The 16488-nt window shown below is 43.0% G+C and overlaps 1 protein-coding gene across 3 annotated transcripts in view; it reads right to left on the minus strand.

The window, feature by feature from the left end:
• The window catches only part of BDH1 (3-hydroxybutyrate dehydrogenase 1), a 43307-nt gene that overhangs the window by 13446 nt on the left and 13373 nt on the right, over positions 1-16488 (minus strand). For all 3 annotated transcript variants that reach the window (XM_058556081.1, XM_058556079.1, XM_058556080.1), the window contains exons 3-4: positions 12468-12540; positions 11603-11713 (exon numbers count right to left, since the gene is read on the minus strand). In XM_058556081.1, coding sequence (XP_058412064.1) covers positions 11603-11713; positions 12468-12540 — 184 coding nt within the window. The remainder of the gene's footprint in view (positions 1-11602; positions 11714-12467; positions 12541-16488) is intronic.

The raw sequence follows: 16488 nt of genomic DNA on the forward strand, positions 1-16488 counted from the left end.
TTTGATTTAAAGTGAAAGACATGCAACTCTTCCTTTCACTTGAACACTTAGAGGCCATTGTAGGATTGGCCTAATTAATTGGCCTAATTTCAATATTGTTGTGTCTCAGGAAATAGGGAGGCTCGAGGAGAGGGAGAGAGATGGGGGAACGGCTGATGAGTGAAGCAGTCAGAACACACACAACATTTATCGATTAAGTTCTTTGTCTCATAGGGGCAAAATTCGTGGTGCCCCAAAACAATTACAATAGTAACATCAAAGATCACTGATCACAGGTCACCATACCAAATATAATAGTAGTGAAAAAGTTTGAAATCGGGCCGGTCCCATGGCTTAGTGGTTAAGTGCGCGCGCTCCGCTACTGGCGGCCCGGGTTCGATCTCGGGTGCTAACCGACATACTGCTTCTCCGGCCATGCTGGGGCCGCGTCCCACATACAGCAACTAGAAGAATGTGCAACTATGACATACAACTATCTACTGGGGCTTTGGGGGAACAAAAAGGAGGAGGATTGGCAATAGATGTTAGCTCAGAGCCGGTCTTCCTCAGCAAAAAGAGGAGGATTAGCATGGATGTTAGCTCAGGGCTGATCTTCCTCACAAAAAAAAAAAAAAGTTTGAAATATTGCAAGAATTACCAAAATGAGACACAGAAACACGAAGTGAGCAAATGCTGTTGGAAAAATGGCGCTGATAGCCTTGCTCGATGCAGGGCTGCCATAAACCTTCAATTTGTAAAAAACGCAACATCTGCGAAGTGCAGTAAAGTGATGTGCAATAAATTGAAGTATGCCTATCATCACTCTGGAGACAAGACTCGTGGAGAACATGAGCTGAGGGAGCAAACTCGTTCCGTGCAGCCCAGAAAACAGAACCAGGGCCAAGAAGTCAAATTCAGCTCAAAACAAGGAGTGACTTTCCCAGCCCAGGGATGGTGTGGACTGGGGGAGGTGTTTAGACAGTGAGGGTGGAGGTGGGGGTTGGGGCAGGGTGGGGAATGTGGTAAGAGAACACCCAGGCATCGGACAGGGGGTCAGGCTGATCCCCCTCTAAGATCTCTTCCACCCCTGAACTGTCATTACCTACAGGGAGCCTCCCCAGTGGCCCTGGAAGAAGCAACATGGCATGGCCCCCGAGTCTCTGCCCAGCCTGGCACCAGGAATAGCAGCCACACCCCCAATCACCTTTGCACAGAGCAGCCAGGTATGAGGCTCGGTTAGGCCAAGGCTTGGCTCTGAACACCCCTTGATGTGCCAACCTCCTCAAATGACACAGCAGGTGTTCCATCTACAGGGGAGCAGACAGGTCTGGAGCTTCTGCTGCATTCCCACAGAGGGCTCCAGCAGAAAAGAACTCCCCACGATGCCATCTCCAAGCCCAGAGGTGGGAGGGGCTGGTGCCCACAGACACTTCTCTTTTCCAGACAGCTCACAGGCACCAGGAAATCACGTATCTTGTTTTCATGCAGTCTTTATATCGTGGTTCCTCAAATGCCCCTCTGAGCAGAGCCCAAGGGGTCTGAATTTCCACGGGGGTGCTGATGTCTACTTTCAATAGGAGAGATTCCGGCTGAGATGCACGAGAGGTACCTGAGTGTCCTTTCCTCTTTCTGGACTTTGTTAACTCTGCTGCTATCTCTCAGCAACTTGCAGACTCCCCACCAGACCTCTCCTTGTGTCTCTAGGCAGCACCGAGCCAATGCCTCTGGGCTCCCCAGGGGAAGCCCCTCACTCCAGGTCAGGGTGCCCATCTGAACTTAGTTTAGCAGCCTGGCAGCTAAAAGCCTTCTCTGAGAAGAAACTGGGGGTGTCAACAGCTTCAGGTTCAGCATTCAGGCTTCAAGGAGAGAAATCCCACCCTACTACCTTCCCTGACAGACATCCCCAGGAGTCCTCATCCGCAGGGACAGAGACTGCCAGTTCAAAGGAAACCTTCCCCAACCGCCCTGAGCCCACAGGCTGCAGACTATGGAAGCCTGTCCCCTTCCAGATCCACCTGTCCTCAGGCCAAGGCCGCACTGCCTGGGCCACACCACCCCCCTGGCTCTAGAGTTTCTGTCTTTGGCAACGTCTATCTTGGTGCTTGAGGACAAGCTTTCCGTCCTACTGTGTTGGTGCCTGTGTAACTGGTTTATTGATAAACCCACTTCTTTCACTATCCCTTTAAACTTCATCTGCAAGCTATTTTTTCCACCCCTGGATGAAATTTCAGGCAAGTCTTGTAGCTTTTCCACTTATTGGCAGATAACAGAGAAGCTCTTCATTTGACAAAAAAAGTCCAGTTCAGTCTACTAATCGAACAACTCCAGCCCAGCCTGGTTTGAATACCCAAACTCTCAAACTCGTACCCAGTTCAGAGCCTGCCCTGACCCCGGCCTGACGGAGTGCGGGCAGTGGAGTAGGACCCCACGTAGCAGGGGTGGGTGCTGTCTTTCTCACTATTCTCCAGCTCCTCCTCTTCTCCTATTCTTTAATCTCTGACCCTTCCGGGGTTGGATCCAGGGGCTGACAAACGAGTCTGTAGTCTTCTGAGGGGGTGCCGTTGGTGTCTGCTGTTGGTACCCTGGGACGGCAGATGCACGAGAACTGGCTCTCCCTGCTTGGGATGCTGATATGGGTTCCCTCCACTGGAGACCTCCCATGCCATTCCCTCCTCCATCCGGGCATCCTCTCCCTCAGCCTGGGCTTCAGTGAGGCACCCCTCCTAGGACAGGTGCCCTTAGGATGACTCATGGAGCTCTCCCCATTGTCCACATCAGGTCCAGGCAACAGTGTCCTGCCCAGTAGAAGGACAGCCTTTCACTATGCAGCTCTCTCTGCTCTGCTTCCAGATAAGCCATTCTGACCTCATTCTTGGGCGTTTAGACTTCCTTGGGTAAACATTAACCCTGCATTCTGTGGCCTCAGACTCCAGGACACAGAGATAATCTCTCCAAGTAGTTCTCTTGAAGCCCACTTCACTTTACTTGAGACCAGAGGGAGAATATCACAGCGCACCAACAACTCTGTCCAACCTCTCAACATCCTCCACCTCAATTTATTACAGTATTGAGGCTGGTGATGGGCTAATCCTGCCAGAAAGGTTTGACAGTCTCTAGGCTTTTATTGTTAGCTGTCTAGCACCTCAAGGCAGGACGTGAGGACACTTGCCACATGCTACATGTGAGCATTATCACACGTTTCAGAAACACTGTGATGAGAGCAGCAAGCCCGGGCATGCAATAGTTACAGGATGAGCCAAAGGAGGAGCTAACAAGGGACATGGAGAAAAACTAAAAGAGCAAGGGGTCCCTCAAGTCAAGAAACAAAGTATTACAAACAGGAGTGGTTTGTCTGCTCAAGCCTGCTGATGGGTTAAGCGTGATATCGTCTGAGAAGTGGCCAACTGGTCTGGCAAAATGGGGGCTGTTGGCATCCTTGATAAAAGCCATGTCAGAGGCATTCTGGGCCCCTCCTGGTCCAGACCTGCCTTCCTTTCCCAGCTCATCTCCTCTTCCTCCACGAAGGCACTGGGCTTTAGCTACTTCAAACTACCGGCGTCGCCTGGATATGCCACCTCCAACCACCAAGAGGACATCCTGTTCGTCCTTCCAGGTGGCAATGGCCCATCAAGCCCTCCCTGTACTCCCAGAGAGGGGCAGTTCCTTCTCTGATACAAGATCTTAGCCCCCCATTCTCCCCTCACACCACTCCCCTCTCTCACTCAGCCGCAGCCACAGAGGCCTCCTACTGCTTCTCTAGCATACCAGGCACACACCCTCCTCGGGGCTTTGGCTTGGCCGTCCCCATTTCCCCCGCGTATCTGCAAGACTTGCTCCCTCACCTCCTTCCAGCGTCACCTTCTCAGTGAGGTCGTTCTTCCCTCTTTAAAATTGAACACCCTCTCCACCTCATTCACCCTCCATCTTCTTTTCCTGCTTCATTTTTCTCCATTGCTTTTATCATCCCACAGAGAAGCAGTTTACTTATTTATCTTATTCCTTTTCTATCTCTCCTCCCAACGTAAGCTCCACAAGGGCAAGAACTTTTCACTGAATTGGTAAATGCTGCCTCTCCAACAGAGAACACTGTCGGCTCAGTGTAGGTGCTCAATGAATGTTTGCTTGGTGGATGAACAAGAGTGATGGGACGAAAGCCCGATCCACTTGGGTTGGGACAATGGGAAGCAAATAAGTGAACGTATCTAATACAAACAACCCTCTAGGGTGCTTTTCTACAAAGAGAAGCAGAGAAATAGGGTAGTAGGTCACACAGGATGTGGGGTTGTGTCAGTTGTGTGTATATGTGTGTGTGCGCACATGCATGCCAAAATGATCCGGTAGAGAGTGAGGAGTTAATGATGTAGGACGGTGGAGACGCCTGGTGGAGCCACGTCCCTGAGTCGGCCCAAGGCACTGAGATCTGAAGCTCAAGAGGAGGGGTAACTCTAAACAAGAGCAGGCAGAGCATGTGGGTACAGGTGCAGCCTGAATCCATCATGTGGCTTAACGTCTCAGAACCAGGCTGGAGGAATAATCTCCTGTTTTCAACTCCTACAGCACTTTATCCATAGTCTCCGGTGGCTCCGACCTTTCTGATCTGTATGACTAATACGAGACTAATACGAGAGGCAAAAGTAGAAACACTTTCTTCAGACCCCTAGTGACTTCTGCCCCCTCTAGGTTTTGACCAGAAAAGACAGACCACGACACCAAAATAGTCAAGAGGTAGACACCAACAGACATAATCTGGCAGTGATCTTGTCTGGTATTTTCTTCAAAATTCCAGTCACTGAATCGTATAATCACAGCCTCCACTCCTATGAGTGGAAGAACCTAAGATCGCCCAGTCCAACCCTCTTATTATAAGCAAGAGCAAATTGGGGCTCGGGGAGGGGAAGTGTTTGTCCAGTCCCTGGGTTAGTGACTGATCTGGGACAAGAACCCAAGGCCATGACTCCCTCTTGAAGGCTCCTCTGCAGCACCGAGCAGCCTCTGCCCTGCACTCTAGAGTAAGGGTGTGGTCCCTGTGTCACTGGACAAGCCAGCACAATGGCACAGGTGCTACACGTATAGACAAGGAACTTTAAAGGCTCAAAACACTGTGTGGCATCATAGCTCCTGCCAGGGCCTGCTGAGGCAGGTCCACGTTATGCACAGAACCCAGCTCCAAGCATGCCATACCCATCACCTGCAAGTCCCTCATGAAACAAGTTCTCTCCTACACTGCCAGGAGTAGGCACTGGTATAGATTTTGAGGGAGCAGTTTGGCAGATTTGAATAAAATCTAAAATCTGTACACCTTTCCACCTAGCAATTTCACATCTAGAAATTTTTCCTAAGAATTACTAACGAAAGCATGCAAGTCTTGCAAAGTGTGCAAGACTATTCACTGTGGCTTTGTTTATAATAGCAAAAGTCACAAATAATGTGCACATGCGCACTTTAGTTACTTTGGGGCAAGAGACTGAAGTGCAAAGACTTCACTTTTTTACATCATGTACTTTTGTACTGTTTGAATTTATTACGAATATGTATCACTTTCATAATCTAAAAAAAGTAAAAAGTAAAAGGACAAATAAACTTTTCTCTGATCTGGAAATATGTTCATACCATGGCAATGCAAATTACTTAATTATTTGTACTTGTTTATATTGTTGAAATTTTTACATTGAACAGATATTGCTTTTACAGATATTAAACCTAATATAAAAAAATTCCTTCCCTGTGTTCCTACTGCCTTCAAAATAAAGAAAAATATCTCATCCATCGAGCAGAGACAACAAATTGTCCCAAATGCCCATTCTTCCCTTCTTCTACAACAGTAGAACTCCTGACTTTCAGCAGGGCACACAGAGTCTCAGAATACTGACTACATTTCCCAGCCTCCTTAGCAGCCAGGTAAGGCCATGTAACTAAGTTCTGGCCAACAGAGTGAGAGCACAGGTGCTATATGTGCAACTTCTGGACCATACTTTTAAAGACCATGGGTGTGCATTCACAATAAGAGAAATACAAATTAAAACGACACTGAGGGGCTGGCCCCGTGGCGTAGCGGTTAAGTGCGCGCACTCTGCTGCTGGCGGCCTGGGTTCGGATCCCAGTCGCGAACCGAGGCACCGCTTGTCAGACCATGCTGTGGTGGCAACCCACATAAAGTGGAGGAAGACTGGCACGGATGTTAGCTCAGGGCCAGTCTTCCTCAGCAAAAAGAGGAGGATTGGCATGGATGTTAGCTCAGGGCTGATCTTCCTCACAAAAAAATATAAATAAATAAATAAATAAAACTACACTGAGATACATTTCTCACCTGACAGATTGGCAAAAACCAAAACCTTGAAGCACACTCAGTGAAATTGTGTGGAAACAGGTACTCTCATACATTACTGGTGGGAAGGTAAAAGACACATCCTGTATGATGGGAAATGTGGGAATAACTTAAAAAATGACAACATATTTTATTAACCCTTGGACCTAAGAGTAATCTCACTTCTAGGAATTTGCCCTCAAGATAAACCCCCAACAATACAAAAATACATATACACAAGGTTATTCATTGTGGCATTATTTGTAATTGCAAAATATTGAAAAACAACCTAAATGCTCATATAAGGAGACTGGTGGAGTAAAACTATGGCCCACCCACACAATGGAGTACTACGATGCTGTTAAAAAGAAATGAGGAAGATCTCTGTGAACTCATACAGAAGGATTTCCAGGATACATTGTTAAGATTTTTTTTAAAAAAGTACAAAAGGGTACATGTAGTATGCAAACATTTGTGTAAGAAAGGAGAAAGGAAAGCATAGAATGGAAAAGATAGGAGGTGAGAGAGTAACACTACTTCGAGCATACCTTTTTATATAATTTTGACTTTAGAGCCTTGTTGATGTTTTACATATTCAGAACTTAAATTAAACCAACAGGAATGAAAGGAACAAAATACAAACAAATAAATGAATTGAACTGTATTTCAAATAAGTAATATAATGATAAAGAAAAAAAGAATTAATCCAAGTAACTTTTAAACACAGTACTTTATACCTTCGGTCAATAGATAAAAAACACTTTTAAAAAGTCTTAAGCCCGACTGTGGTGGCCACAGTAGAACTCCTTGCAGGACAACCTGCTGCAGGAGCAGCTGACAGAAGGTCTCTGGCTGCTGCACCTTCAGATCCACTGTGGCATGAACGGCACGAATGCCACAGCCACGGCCACGGCCATGCTTGCCTGGGCTGCTCTCTCAGCCAGTGGCCGAGCACGGCAGGAGTACGGGGCCATTCCTGCCCGAGGCGGGTCTCCTCTAACAGGAACCCTTTTCTTGGAGACTCCCCATCGTCCCAAACAAGACTCAGCCTGGACTGCAGTCAGAAGCTCTGCTCACCTAATCCTCCTTCCTTCCAACGCCTTTTCACAGACCTGCACTGCAATCTAAAGAATTTCTCTGCCTTCCCCTGCCCTGTTCCCCGTTAGCCAGACAGGCATTTCCCAAATCAATCTCTTGCACATCTAATCCTATTTCAGTATCTGCTTCTTGGAGGATCCAGGCGGACAAAACAACTTAGTAGGTTTGCTGTTTGTAATGGTATGAATGTAGCAATTCTGAAGCAATTGTGTCTGTCTTATAGGATTAGCCAAATGGGTAAATACATTGATATAGCTGGGAATCAAGGTTCTAACTGCAGAAGAAGGGAGAAATAAAATGGAATGAAGGAAGCAAGGAAGAATGCTGCTGTGTTGAATTGGAACAGGAGGTCAGTATAATCTTATGAATTATATGTGTGTGTTTGTGTATATCTGTGATATTTATAGGAAATGTAGATAGGAGATAGATATAACTAACTATAATGTGTGCATATATATGTGTGTGTGTGATTATTTATACATTTTCTAGCTCTCTCCAGTGAGAGGGAAAAGCAGCAGCAATGCCCTCTCAGTAATGAGCACACCTAATGCCCAGATGTGGGTTTCTAAATTCTATTAAAAGGAACCAGGTTAAAAACACACATCTACACAGAGACATGTATGTGAATGTTCATAGCAGCATTATTCATAATGGCCAAAAATCCAAACATTTTTATCCAAATATCCCTTAACTAGTGAATGAATTTTTTTAATGTAGTATATATCCATACAATAGAATACTATCCAGCAGTAAAAAGGAACAAACTACCAGTACATTCTACAACATAGATGAATCGCAAAAACATTATGCTAAGCGAAAGAAGCCTGGCACAAAAGCCTGTGCATTGTGTGCTTCCATTTATATGAAAAGTCCAGAAAAGGCAATTCTAAAGAAACAGAAATCAGTGGCTACCTAGGCCTAGAGGTAGGTGTGGATAGGTGTGCAAATGGTCAAGAGAGAAATTTTTGAGTGATGGAAATGTCCTAAAAGTGAATTGCCATGATGGTTGTTGTACAACTCTCTAAATTGGGGGAACTGTCCCCTAATTACTTTTGCAGCGTCATGTCCCAATTATGTTTACAGTGCTTCCCTCCATGCACCCTAAATTCCACTGAATGAGTCCCAAAGGAGCCTCATGCTTCCAAGTCCCTGCTCAGGCTATTCTTTCTGTCTGACTGTCATTCCTCCCAGTCTCCACCTATGACAGTATTATTCATTCTCCATGGCCAAGAACAAATGTTACCTCCTCTGTCATGCCAGAATCAATCCCTTCCTTCCATGTACTCTCATTAAACATTCTTCACACAACCCTGAGAACCCTCTTCACTCTAATTCTTCCAGCTGTGTCTGTGCATGGTTGTCCCCTCACCACTGGACAGTGAGCTCCATGAGGGCAAGGACCAGGTCTTAGTCTTCTATGGCACCTAGTAAAGTGTCAGACACATCACTAGCATTCAGAAAATGAATGAATGAATGAATGAATGAGTGGACAAAGCTATGAAGAACAAGTGAGACTGAAGCAAATGGAAAAGGTATGGGCTATTTTAAGCAACATATGAGCCAGTTCCTAGGAAAGCAATTAAAAAACAACTACAGACCCTGGCCCAGGTCCTGGGCAGTACTGGTGTTAAATACTCAGCTTGAAGTAGAATTCTTGGAAGATGATGCAGTAGGAAGTACCAGGAATCTCTCTCCTACCTAGATAACAATTGCACTGGCAGAATCTGTCTGTTGTAACTACTTTGGAACTCTGGAGTCTGTTGAAGGCTTGCAATTTCCAGGGAAAGACTTGGATGGTAAATTGCGGTTAGTTTTGGTCAACTTCACCACTTCTAGTCAACATAATACTGGAAGTTGTAGCCAGATACTGGAAGTTGTAGCCAGAGCAATTAGGCAAGAAAAAGAAATGAAAGGCATCCAAATTGGAAAGGAAGAAGTAAAATTATCTGTTTGCAGATGATATGATCTTATATGTAGAAACCCCTAAAGATTCCACACACACACACACACACAAACCTGTTAGAACCAATAAATTAATTCAGCAAACTAGCGGGATACAAAGTCCACACACAAAAATCAGTTGCATTTCTATACATGAACCATGAACAATCTGAAAAAGAAATTATAAAAACAATTCCATTGACAATGGCATAAAAAGAGCAAAATACTTAGGAATTAACTTAACCAAGGAGGTGAAAGACTTCTACAATGAAAACTAGAAAACATTTCTGAAAGAAATTAAAGACGACATAAACAAATGGAAACACATTCCATTTTCATGGATTAGAAAACTTAATATTGTTAAAATGTCAATATTACCAAAAGTAATCTACAGATTTAATCCAATATATATCAAAATCTCAATGACATTTTTTGCAGAAAGAGAAAAACCCATCCTGAAATTCATATGGAACCTCAAGGGACCCCAAATAGCCAAAACAATCTTGAAAAAGCAGAACAAAACTAGAGGACTCACATTTACTGATTTCAAAACTTACTATAAAGCTACAAAATCAAAACAGCGTGGTACTAGCATAAAGACAGACATGTGTACCAATGTAATAGAATAGAGAGCCCAGAAATAAATCCTCACATTCATGGTCAAATGATTTTTGACAAGGGTGCCAGGACTACTCAATGAGGAAAGACATTCTTTTCAACAAATGGTGCTGGGAAAACTGCATATCCACATGCAAAAGAATGAAGCTGGACGCTTACCTAACACCATATACAAAAATTAACTCAAAATGCATCAAGGACCTAAATGTAAGACCCAAAACAATAAAACCCTTAGAAGAAAACATAGGACAAAGCTTCACGACATTAGATTTGGCCATGATTTCTTGGATATGACACCAAAGGCATAGGCAATAAAAGAAAAATAGGCAAACTGGACTTCATAAAAATTTTTAAATTTTGTACATCAAAAGACACTATCCAGGGGCTGGCCCGGTGGTGCAAGCGGTTAAGTGCGCGCACTCCGCTGCGGTGGCCCGGGGTTCACCCGCTCCGATCCCGGGCGCGCACCGATGCACCGCTTGTCAAGCCATGCTGTAGCAGCGTCCCATATAAAGTGAAGGAAGATGGGCATGGATGTTAGCCCAGGGCCAGTCTTCCTCAGCAAAACAGATGTTAGCTCAGGGCTGATCATCCTCACACACACACAAAAAAAGACACTATCCACAGAGTAAAAAGGCAACCCACAGAATGGGGTATATTTGCAAATCATATATCTGATAAGAGATTAATATCTAGAATATACAGAGAACTCCTAAAACTCAACAACAACAAAAACAAACAACCCGACTCAAAAACGGCAAAGGACTTGAATAGACGTTTCTCCAAAGAAGATATACGAATGGCCAACAAGCACATGAAAAGATGCTCAAGATCACTAATCATTAGGAAAATGCAAACCAAAACTACAGTAAGATACCTCCTCACACCCATTAGGATGATTACTATCAAAAAAATAGAAAACAAGTATTGGCAAGGATGTGGAGAAACTGGAACCCTTGTGCACTGTCAGTGGGGGGTAAAACAGTATAGCCACTGTGGAAAACAGTCTGGCAGCTCTTCACAAAATTAAAAATAGAATTACCATATGATCCACCAATTCTACTTCTGGGTACATAGACAAAAGAATTGAAAGTAGAGTCTCGAAGAGATATTTGAATACCCATATTCACAGCAGTATTATTCACAATAGCTAAAACATGGAAGCAACTCAAGTGTCCATCCAAAGATAAATGGATGAGCAAAACGTGATATATACATACAATGGAATATTATTCAGCCTTAAAAAGGAAGGAAATTCTGACACATGCTACAACATGGATGAACCTTGAGGACATTATGCTAAGTGAAATAAGCCAGTCACAAAAAGACACTATGATTCCACTTACATGAGGTACTTAGAGTAGTCAAATTCATAAAGATAGAAATTGTAACGGTGGTTGCCAGGGGCTGAGGGGAGAGGAGACTGGGCAGTTATTGTTTATTGGGTATAGAGTTTCTGTTTTATAAAATGAAAAGTGTTATGGAGATGGAAGGGGGTGATGGTTACATAACAATGTGGATATATTTAATGCCACTGAACTGTACACTTAAAAATGGTTAACATGGTAAATTTTATGTGTATTTTACCACAATTAAAAAAAAACACACAAAACACTGACCATGTATGAAGGACAATGGTGACAAAGATGACCCATCTCTTACCTTCATCAAGCAGCCAGCAAACACAAGGAAGCCTTTGGAATGCAGATGCTTAGCCAAGGAAAACCCAAATCCAGAGTCACAGCCTGTGACCAGGACAGCTTTGCTGCCAGCCTGTTTTAGAAGATTAGATTCCACGTTAGGAACCCAGGATCCCGAGGGCAGAGTGACCAGGCCTCCTCTGGGCAGTAACAATTCGTGCTTCCTGAGTGGGCCAGGCCTGGTCCTCCCTGCCTGGCTTTTTCTATCTGGAGAAGCACCACAGAATAGTGGGAAAAGGTTGGACTAACAATCAAGAGACCGGGTTCTAACCCAGACTCTGCCACCAACTAACAATGTTGCTTGGGGAAGTGACTCTCCTTTCTGGACCTCAGTTTCCTCATCTACAGTCATCATTACCACCATCACCATCACCACCATCATCACCATCGTCACTGTCATCTCCATCACCACCATCATCACCATCGTCACTGTCATCTCCATCACCAAAGAGAGCATTTATTGAACACTTACCATGTGCAAAGCACTGTGCATACATTATTCTTATTTAATGCTCACAAAAACTCCATATAGTAAGTATGGTTATTATACCATGTTACAAATGAGGAAATAGACATTTTTTAAATGCCCAATGTAGTTAGTGATAGAGCTGGAACTGAAACCAGGACTGAGAGATTCCAGAGTCTAAACTCTTAACCCCTAACTTCATTTAATGGGGAGGTGAGGGAGTGGTTAAGTGAGTGAGAAAGTGACTCCTAGTGTCCTAAAAGCACTAAAGTCCTGCCCTGAGGGTAGCCAGGGCCTGGGGGCCCAGAGGGAAGGGCTCTGACCACCTCACTAGTTCCCAGGTAGCTGGGCTGCCACTCACCGGGTTCACCGAATCAGCGTAAGTACGACGGCCTGCAGGGTCAAAGGAGGCAGAATAAAGCAGCAGTGTGCGTCTGCAAGAGAAAAGGAAGCCCTGAGCAGAGGCTGTGGTCACACTCAGACCTTGTTGCTGGAGCAGAGGCAACTCAGAGGCCCCTCAGCCACCAGTGAGCAGCACTGACTGTCTCCCCAGCCCAAGCCCCTGAGGACAACCTGCTGGTCCCACTGAGGAAGAGGGCGTCTTTCCTCCAGGGTTGCTAGGCTGGGAGAAAGCGGGCCAGTAATTACAGGGGCCATTTTTGCCGCTGTGTAGAAAGAGCCTTCCAGTGATACAGCTCTGTTAACAGAGCTTTCTGCAAATTCACCGTCTTAATGCTTAGGTTTCATGCTGCTTCCTGACAGTTTTTTTAATTAAACTTTTTATTTTGAAATAATTGTAGATTCACATGCAGTTAAGAAACAATACAGAGAGACGCCCTGTAACCTTTTACCCAATGGTAACATCTTGCAAAACTATAGAAGCAAGATCACAACCAGGATATTGACCTTGATGCAGTGAAAATACAGATTTGCATTACCACAAGGATCTCCCATGTTACCCTTTTATAGCCACATCTGCTTCCCTCCCACCCCACATCCGCTTTAACCACTAATCTGTTCTCCATCTCTATAATTTTGTCATTTCAAGAATGTTATATAAATGGAATCATACAGTATGCGACCTTTTGGGATTGCTTATTTTTTTACTCAACATAATGCTCTGGAGATTCACCCAGATTGTTGCACGTATCACTAATTTGTTCCTTTTTATTGCTAAGTTGTATTCCACGGCATGGGTGAACCACAGATTGTTGAACCGTTTACCTGTTGAAGGACATCTGGGCTGTTTCCAGTTTGGGGCTATGACAAATAAAGCTGCTATGAGCATTCCTGTACAGGTTTTTGTGCCAACCTAAGTTTTTATTTCTCTTGGGTAAACACCCAGGAGAGCAATTGCTGGGTCACAGGGTGGTTGCACGTTTAGTTTTTTAAGAGACTGCCAAACTGCTTTCCAGGGTGGCTGTAGCATCCTACATTCCCAGCAGCAATGTATGAGCGATCTAGTTTCTCTACATCCTCACCAGCACTGGATGGTATCACTATTTTCTAATTTAGCGAGGCTAATTGTGTGGTGATATCCTATTGTGGTCTTAATTTGCATTTCTCTAATGCCTAATAATGTGGAGCAGCTTCTCATGTGTTCATTTGCCATCTGTATATCCTCTTTGGTAAAATGCCTCTTCATGTCTTTTGTCCATTAGAAATGTCTTCATATTCTAATTGGATTATTTACTCTTTTACTATCTAGTTTTGAGTGTTCTTTGTATGTTCCAGATGCTAGTCCTTTGTTGCATACGTGGTATGCAAATATTTTCTCCTAGTCTGTAACTTGTCTTTTCATCTTCTTAACATGGTCTTGCAGAGAGGAAAATTGTTTCATTTTGATAAAGTCTGGTTTATCAATTTTTCCTTTTATGGACTGTGGTTATTTTTTTAAGGATGTCACACACAGTTTACTATATAGTAAAAACCTATGCTCACAATTTTTGAAAATATTAATTTTTAAAATAATAAACCTAGACACTGGAATCATGCTTTTGATGTCAAGTTTCAGAACTCTGTGCCTATCCCAGAACCCAAAGGATTTTTCTATATTTTTTCCTAAAAGTTTTATAGTTTTATGTTTTGCATTTTCAGTCCGTGATCCATTTTGAGTTAACTTTCATACCAGATGTGAGACTTAAGTCAAGGTTTGGGTTTTTTTTGGCCTATGGATGTCTAATAGCCCCAGCAACATATTTTGAAAATGCTATCTTTCCTCCATGAATTGCTTTTGCACCTTTGTCAAACATCAGTTGGGCATATTCATGTGGGTCTGTTTCTGTATGCTCTATTCTGTTTCACTGAGCTATATGCTCCCACCTTAATTTTCTTCTTCAAAATTGTTTTAGTTATTATATTTCCTTTGCTTTTCCATATAAATTTTAGAATAATCTTGTCGATAAAAATCTGACTGGGATATTGACAGAAATTGTGACAAACCTGTGTATCAATTTGGGGAAAACTGACATCTTTAATATTTTGAGTCTTTCAATCCCTGAACATAGTATGCGTCTCCATTTATTTAGATCTTTGATTTCTTTCATAAGCATTGTATAGTTTTCAGCATAAAAATCCTATATATGTTTTGTTATATTTATATCTAAGTATCTCATTTTTTTGAGCAATTGTAAATGGTATTGTTTTTAATTTTGATATACACAGGTTCATTGCTAGGATATAAAAATATCTTGATTTTTGTATATTATCTTGTGTTCTGTGGCATTGCCAAACTCACTTAGTTCTAGGAGTTTTTTTGTGGATTTCTTGGAATTTTACATTGAAATAATCATGTAATAATTAATTACAATTATATTATATTATATATTATATATTATATATTATATATATAATATAAAATATATTATATATTATAATTATTAATAAATAATCTGCAAATAAGGACAGTTTTATATCTTCTTTTCCAATCTGTATGACTTTTATTTCCTTTTCTTGCCTTATTGCACTTGCCTATTGCGCTATGTTTAATCAGTGGTGAGAGCAGACATTCTTGACTTGTTCTCCGTCTTAGGGGAAAGCGTTCAGTCTTTCACCATGAAGCATGAATTTAGCTGTAGGTTTTTTGTAGATGCTCTTTGTCAAGTTTAGGAAGTTCTCCTCTATGCCTATTTTTTTGAGAGTTTTTATCATAAGTGGGTGTTAAATTTTGCTTTTCCTGCATTGATAGATAGGATCATGTGATTTTTCTTCTTTGGCCTGTTAATTTGGTGGATTATGACTGATTTTCAAATAAGGAACCATCTTTGTATCCCTGGAACAAACCTACTTGTTCATGGTTTATAATTTTTTTTATATATTGCTGAATTCCGTTTGCCAATATTTTAAGGATTTGTGCATCTATATTCATGAGGGACATTGGTCTGTAGCTCTCTTTTTTTGTACTGTCTTTGTCTGGTTTTGACATCAGGGTAATACTAGCCTCATTAAATAAATTGAGAAGTGTTACTGCTGGGTGGGGATGGGTTCTGGCTCCCCACTAGGTCTCCACCAATATCTCCTGGGCTGGGAGGGGTTCGAGTGCCTCATTACTGCTCCCCATATGTATGGGAATGTGTGGTCTCATTACTGCTGGGAGGTGGAGAAAGTCTACTCTGACACTTCCCGACTCCCACCCCAATCAGACATGCTGCCTTATTACTGCTGGGGGCGGAATCAAAGTCCTGGTCAGGGGACTGGGTTCCCTCACCACAGCCTGGTGAAGGTGGAAGTCTAGGCTCAGCACTGGCCCTTGCTGGTAAGGGTAGGGGTGAGGCTACAGTTTTTTCTGTGGTGGTTGGCTGGAGTAGAGTGATTATTGTCCAGAGTTTTCTGTCTTGCTAGGCTGGTCCTTTGGCCAGAGAGAGCAAACTGCTTTTTGTGCCTGAGTTCACTGGCCTTTCTAGGTTGCCAGCTTCCTCAGCTCCAAATCTAGGATGTATGAAACAAAAGAAAACCTAGACTCAAGCTGTGTTATTTCTTGGGTCCTGAGGTCCCTAGTGATCTGCCTTCTTCTCTCCATCTTTTAGAGTCTTATTATGCTTGTTATATATAATATCCAGGGGTTTTAGCTGAATTTAGCAGAAGAAATAAAGGAAAGTACATCTACTCCATCTTTCCAGAAGTGAAAGTCCTGTTCACTTCTAAACAAATATTAAACCAGAAACAGTTAAGTGGAGGAAGTAGGGGTGAGTGAGCAGCTGGTAAGGGGAAGAAGAGGTGGGAGATAGACTTATTTTCACTGTATATTATTCTGTACCTTTCGAATTTGGTACCATGTGAATATATCACCTATCACAATATAAAGTTTTTTAAAAATTCATAAAAACGTATTGTCCAACATTCTTTAAAAATGTTGAGTTTACAGGGCCAGCCCGGTGGTGTAG

Source organism: Diceros bicornis, chromosome 15 (assembly GCF_020826845.1).
Source record: "Diceros bicornis minor isolate mBicDic1 chromosome 15, mDicBic1.mat.cur, whole genome shotgun sequence".
NCBI classification, from domain to species: domain Eukaryota; kingdom Metazoa; phylum Chordata; class Mammalia; order Perissodactyla; family Rhinocerotidae; genus Diceros; species Diceros bicornis.